A 7,105-nucleotide genomic window follows, 5' to 3' on the forward strand; every position below is an offset into this window, starting at 1 on the left:
TGGAACCCAGATCAGAGACATGTTACCTGCACACCCAAGAGATTTGATCTCTTACAGCAGTTTACTGGTTTGGTTCTGCCCCATAGCGTCGTCAGAGCCTTGATCGCGGCTTGACTATCGGAGAAAATGCTAATATCTCCCTTGCTTCCACGTGCCTACAGGATCGCAAAATTTCTGCCTAAAATACACTAGCAATATTCGACAATTTTAAGGAGATGGATGATTTAGAGAAAACCGCCCGATTCCATCTTGGAGCCGTCAGTGAAGAGAGAGGTGCAAGCTTTTCTGTGCAGATTTTCCCCTCGATCTAATCCTGCCTATTTAGAAAGATTACCTTGCGCGGCCCTCAAACTCCTGTTTGAGGATAGAGATATCTTGCGAAAGATTAGAGAAATACTGTGTTAACTGCCAAAAAATGCTGCCTTGTACCTTGAGAGATTGTCCCCAGAGGCTAACCTCCTTTAACCTGTTTGCGTTGGGTGTGAAGTGGATAACTCTGCGTTGTGATTGTCGTGTAATTAGAGCGCTCCTATAAAATTCTCAATTTTACCACGGATATTCGAAGAAATAAAAAAGTTTCAACAGTGGAAGCGGAAGTTGAATTGTTGGTGATTGCTGTTGTGGTGTGGCAAAACGGCTAGACGTGCTGAAACAGTGTAAAATTATCATCTGGGATGAATGTACTATGGCACACAAACATCCGCTTGAGGCGTTGAACAGGACATTGAAAGATATTAAAAACAACGACAAACTAGTATTTTCCACTCTAAACACAGCCATATCACTGCCTTTATGGACATACTTGCAAATGTATTTGATGCTCTTCACAGAACTGCAGAACTCAACATTAATATGAGCATTGTATGCCTTGCTCAGCAGAGGCGAATATGGCACCACCCACCGGTTGTCAATATCAATGTCTGTGTTGCTGATATTTTTAATAAATGATTGGAGTTTATGAAATTATAGCAAAAATATATGTTGTAAAAAATTAAATTCTACGAAAAAATTGTCTCTTATAATTTTCTCATACAATCAATATTTCCATCGATATTTCAAAATAAAGATTCATAATGATTGGTTCAAATTTTTGGAAATTATGAAAATCTTAATTGTTAAATTACATTTTTTAATAAACTTAAATTAAAATTACATTTTTATAAGATCAATATATTTGCCGTAATGTCAGAAACTTGAGAGCATAAATTGTAAAATATTAAAATGAAATCGGCAAGAATCCTGGCCCTAGTTATAATGTAATACAGTGGGCAAAAAGTAAGGAGAATTTGGTTGTAAAATGAAAAATCTTTATTTATTCTTGTAAATCAATTTCAACCCCTTCAAAGTAATCCCCTCTCGATGAAATACACTTATGCCAACGATTTTTCCAATCCCCGAAACATGCCAAATAGTCCATTTCCGGTATAACCATCAGCACCTTCTTCGATTCAGCTTTTATCTCCTCAATCGACTCGAAGCGCGTTCCCCGGGGTAGTCTCTTGAGTTTTCTGAATAGCCAAAAGTCACACGGAGCCAAATCAGGCGAATACGGTGGTTGCGGAATTGCGGAACGATATGCGTGGAATTTTTGGCGAAATGGTCGCGAAGAACGAATGCAGTGTGAGACGGTGCATTATCGTGATGCAAAAACCAAGAGTTGTTGGCCCATAATTCTGGTCTCTTTAGACGAATTGCTTCACGTAAACGACGCATAACGCTCAAATAATATTCCTTATTAACAGTTTGGCCACGTGGAAGGAATTCATAGTGCACCGCACCACGAAAATCGAAAAAAACGGTCATCATGACCTTTATTTTTGAACGACTTTGACGTGCTCTTTTCGGTCTGGCTTCGCCTTTAGCACGATATTCGCTTGATTCGTCGGTTGTTTAAGGGTCGTAAGCATAAATCCAAGTCTCATCTCCCGTAATGATGCATTTGAGCTTGTCCTGATAGTCTGAAAGCATTGTTTCACACATATCAACGCGACGACTTTTTTCCAAGAAATTGAGAGTTTTCGGTACCAAACGAGATTTGACTTTTCGTATGCCCAAATGGTCTTTCAAAATGGTTTTCACAGATCCTTCTGATATTCCGATCATATCAGTAAAGTCTTTAACAGTCAACCGACGTTTTTTGAGCACTAAATCCTTCACTTTATTGACGTGTTGGTCATCTGTTGACGTCGATGGTCGTCCGGAGCGCTCCAAGTCATCAACACGTTCTCGACCCTCTTTGAAGGCTTTGTACCACTTATAAACATTTTTCTGCGACATGCTAAACGTTTCCGCAGCCTAAATTTCATTCCGCAAACAAAATTTGATGGCACTTCTCTGCTCAATCAAATCAGACATTGTAAAAATCGAAAAATGCTCTCTTGGTCGTTTGGTAAACACAAGCTTAAATATTATATATTACTGATATTGACATTCACATGAAAGTTGGCCCAGATGTTATTAACGTTGCTGCCAACTCATGAAAAAAATAACTAGAGCGAAATTTTAGTCCCGCGAAGTTTGACAAATAAATTCACCTTACTTTTTGCCCACAGATATTTAATATTTCTAATGCTTTTTAATTCATTGTGATTGTAATTCATTACTTTTCCAATTTTTAAATAAAAAAAACACAAAATAAAAAAATACATATTCATGTAAACATGTAAACATGAATATGTATTTCCAAAAGCGAAAAATTATATTTTTCATAATCATATCAAAAATATATTGTTAGAAAAGGTAAAAAAAAAAATTAATACAAAAAAAAAGTTTATCCAGTTTTAATAAAAACTAGCGAAAACCCGCCCGTTCCGCTGGTCGTCTTTATAAAAATCTAGATTAATTAATTAAATTAAGCCGAAAAATACTGTGTGTTTTTTATAAAAATTCTCGCGCATGAAGAGTAATGAAAGAAGTTTTGAATAGTAGTAGCAATTAAAAAACGTTTGATGTGATTTACTTTATTACTTTTTTTATTGTAATCCTCTTTGGTATACAATATTCTTCTTTCTTTTCCGGCTTTATCGTGGCAAATAATATTTTGAAACAATTTTGCGTGAAAAATTTTAAATATTTCAGTAAATCTTCGTTTCCTATCAAATAGATGCAAAATATTCTAAATATTTACTCAAATGGTTGTTTTTATCAGAAAACAATTTTAAAAACGTGGTTTTCTCTGGAGAAAAAATACTCACTTGTTGCTTGCTTGAAAATCAGATCAGAAAGAAAGTTTGAGCGCGTCGTTGTTCCGTTCTGCATTTGCATAGATGCGCTCCCCTTTACACATAAACAACAACATCAATCTATGATACATACACTTCGTCGTGTACGAAAAAGCAGAGAAGGAGAAGAGAACTGTTCTATTCCCCTCCGCTTTAACCCAGCTATGTGTTCAGGTGCAAATGACTTTTTTGCGTGAAGTCTGATATAAAATAAGTTCTATTTACTCTTCTTAAATTTATATAAACTTTTCCAGGCGAAGTAAAAAAACTGACATATATTTGCTTCAACCGTATATTTGTGAGTACACAGGTAATACATATTTACAAATTAAGCGCAAAAAACCGATTTTTACCTACATCAGGAGCATCGCCTTATCATATTTCATGCAATAATTAGGGAGTAAATATCCGAATGATCGAATTCCTGCCTAACAAATGCTAAAACAATATTCTTCTGCATATGCGTTCAATTGATCAAATCAAAAAATTCTTTATATTTATATAGAAAACGCTTCATTACCAGGCACACAGGAAGATGGCATATGCAAATTCAAATATGTGAATTGAATTCAAGCAAAACAATGCTTATTAGTATACACATCCAAATGCATGTACATACAGCCGCACACACGGGCCCCTCATTTTATTCCTGTAAATGCGTATGTCGCCCAAAGCAAGCTAAAATTCAATGCCTAGCGACTACAAGAACAAAATGCATTAATAGGCGCAGGCGTAGCGGCCATCATTCTAGTTGCCATGGTGCTGAACAGCTTAAATATTCCTGTAAATGCGTATGTCATCCAAAGCAAGCTCATATTCAACGATGACAAAAATTTACTTCTAATATTGAAGAAATCAAATCAAAATAGTCAATACTAGAATATTTCCTATAGAAATATTTGCCAATATTTGGTGAATTTTGAATTTTTGTCAAGTCGAGTGGCCATGGCTCCGTACTTACATATGTATGTATGCATCAATATATGTATGTAAATATGTCTTCTAAATGCTCGACAACCGCAGCTGCTTGCTGGTCATGGGCCCACATGAGCATAGAGTAAAATTCAGAAGACAGTAACAAGTAACTTAAAAAAAAGTTCTGTCCCGGACATTTCGATACTAGGAGAACATTTCGAAATAATCATTTTATGTTCTCTGATAGTAGGTAACTATTTATTAGTACATTACTTTATATATGTATGTAGTTCTCTAATTGTTAAAAAGTGCACAAGAACATATGCATATATCTGCAAAGTGAGAAACGTACTCCGAAATCAGAATGCGGCTTATTTGGAAGTACCAAATATTTAATATTGAAGCGTCTGTGAGCTGTGCTATGAATTTGCCCTGGATTTCTTGAGAATTTTTAGCGAACCGTAATATTTTTTGCTGTTGCAAGTACACGCAGTTTATATCCATGCCTGGCAATGAAGCAATACTCTATGAAGGATTTGATTTGGTGAAGGGAATTCAACAAAGTTTTCACAGAAGATGCCTTAGACAAACATAATATGTACATATTTTTGGTTGATTTGCTCTTTACCTTAGGATATTTGTTTTTTATGATAAAGTGCCTGTAGCTAGCCTACAGCGTTAACATTCTGTCTTCCTACATACAAACGAATTTTACTCAACTGCAGTTCAATTCGACCAGTTGAGCATATTTCTGTTAACTTTTGGTGAAATATATGTCTGTGGTGAACCACGCGCGCAAAACGAATACCCCTCAAAATTCCTTGCATTCCCGTCATTGAGACTTCTCAATACATTAACGTTCTTGCCTTCAAATTTGAGTCCAGCATCGCAGAGTAATAGTGGCCGCTTTTTGGCTTTCCAATAATTAGCCACTGATTTGAATAATCTTGAGCGATCAGCAACAGATGATCATTTAATTATTATAGCAGACGCAGTAGAGTTGCTCTGCTTACCCAGTCTAAAGGCGGAGCAAATTTGTGGCGCTGGCATATTAAATATATCAAAAATACCAAAAATAGTGTCAATATTATCACCATCCATGTTCGGCAGGCCGTTGATTATGAGATCGGTGGAGACAGCTTGGCACTCATCCAGCTGAGTCTTTAGTAGCGCAATTACACCCTGTATTTGACCATTCAGTTCAATTTGTGCTTCAGCTTTCTCCACACGTTCTTCCATTATTTTCATGGCTTTCCGCAGATTCGGCATCTCAGCCGCCAAATCGCTGAAAGAAATAACTGCAGCGCTAAAAAAAAAAAACGTCTACTCAGCTTGCATGTATACATAAAGGGTTTTCCAATAACAGGTCTTATCTATCGCTATCGAGAGATGATTAACGATTTTTATGGCCGGAATTAGATGGCATTGATCTGGACAACGTTTATTTTCAACAAGACGGCGCTACGTGCCACACAAGCAACGAAACCATTGATCTTTTACGGGAAAAGTTTCCGGACCGTTTTATCTCTCGAAGAGGTGAACACAATTGACCACCGAGATCTTGTGATTTAACACCTTGTAACTTTTTTCTTTGAGGCCACGTGAAAGAGAAGGTGGGCCAACAGCCCAGGGTCGATTCAAGACCTCAAAGATGGAATTCGTGAGGCTATCGAGGACGTAGGGCAGCCACTTTGCAATTCGGTTATGGAAAATTTCATGAAGAAGATATTGTCCTGTAAGCGTGGGCGTGGTTTTCATTTGCCTGATGTTATTTTCCACTATTAATGGCATACCTTCCTCTTTATAATGAAATAAACATCTGATCATTTATATTAAAAAATAGCATTTTTCTTTGAATACCAAAATAACACCTCTTATTGGAAAACCCTATAGATATCCTTTGCGGTTTTGGTTTACAGTTTGTGTTCTGTTTTCACAGTTTTCCTTCAGGCTCCTTCTCTCCTTCAGGGATCGTTCTCTTCGTTGTCTAGACTTAGGCACCGTGGTTTCGTCACATCCATGATCACCCATCGGAGGATCCTTATGACTAGAGTAACCACGGGATTGTCAAGCCCGTCACCTTCTAATAGGAGATGCCCTTGCGTGCATTATTATTATTATATTATTTGTTATTATTTTTTTACACTGTACACTCTAAGTCTGTACAACAACTTTAAAGACAAAAAATAATGATTTTTTTGAAATATAATATCTTATGTTAATTACTTATTTTATTTCTTTTCAGAAAAAAACACCTAATAAGATTAGACAACTGCTCCACGGATTTCATTATGGAAAAACACATGTATACTCTGCAGAAAAGTCAATTAGGGTCAATGTTATAAAGAAAATTTGGCCAATCTTTTTTAATGTTTACGGACGTCACCCTTCAAACTTTTATTTTTAATTCCTTAAAACCAAAAACAAAAAATATTGATAAATAGAACTTCTTAACCGCAAGTGCAAAATATACTGAGGGATGTTGAATTTATTATCTTTCATATATGTAACTAAAAATGTATGTACATTCATGTGGAATATATGTATATGGGTATATGTCTCTTTTTATATTTAATTTTGTCATACATTATTGTAAATAGTTCCAAAAATATTTTAACAGTTTTCAAATAAAGGGTTATACGTATATAACTGTTACTTAGTATTTTAAATATTATACACAACGATCACCCAACGCCCGACTAACCGACTCGAGTGGAGCAGTCTGCATGGCGTATGGATAATTGTTGTTTTGGCGCCGGGCCAAGAAAGGCAGAAGTTTGTAAGTGTGGAGATGTAAAACCGTTGAGCTACAGAAAAAACGCACCATCAAAGTGTGCAGTATTTTTTCCATTTTTACAATAACTTGACCTTATCGAGTAAGGGGCGATGAAAAATTTATAATAAATGGTATCAGGCCCTCCACAATTTGTTTTCCAATAACGTTAATTCTATTGTCAATCATTTAAAAC

General features: G+C 36.0%; 1 protein-coding gene across 3 annotated transcripts in view; it reads left to right on the top strand.

The window, feature by feature from the left end:
• Window positions 1-6,763, top strand: part of LOC128863599 (electroneutral sodium bicarbonate exchanger 1) — a 100,019-nt gene extending 93,256 nt beyond the window's left edge. For all 3 annotated transcript variants that reach the window (XM_054102830.1, XM_054102833.1, XM_054102831.1), the window contains one exon: window positions 6,382-6,763. In XM_054102830.1, the coding sequence (XP_053958805.1) occupies window positions 6,382-6,481 (100 nt within the window). In that variant the 3' untranslated portion in view covers window positions 6,482-6,763. The remainder of the gene's footprint in view (window positions 1-6,381) is intronic.
• The last annotated feature ends 342 nt before the right edge of the window (window positions 6,764-7,105 follow it).

This window comes from Anastrepha ludens, chromosome 5, assembly GCF_028408465.1.
Source record: "Anastrepha ludens isolate Willacy chromosome 5, idAnaLude1.1, whole genome shotgun sequence".
Taxonomy (NCBI): Eukaryota; Metazoa; Arthropoda; class Insecta; order Diptera; family Tephritidae; genus Anastrepha; species Anastrepha ludens.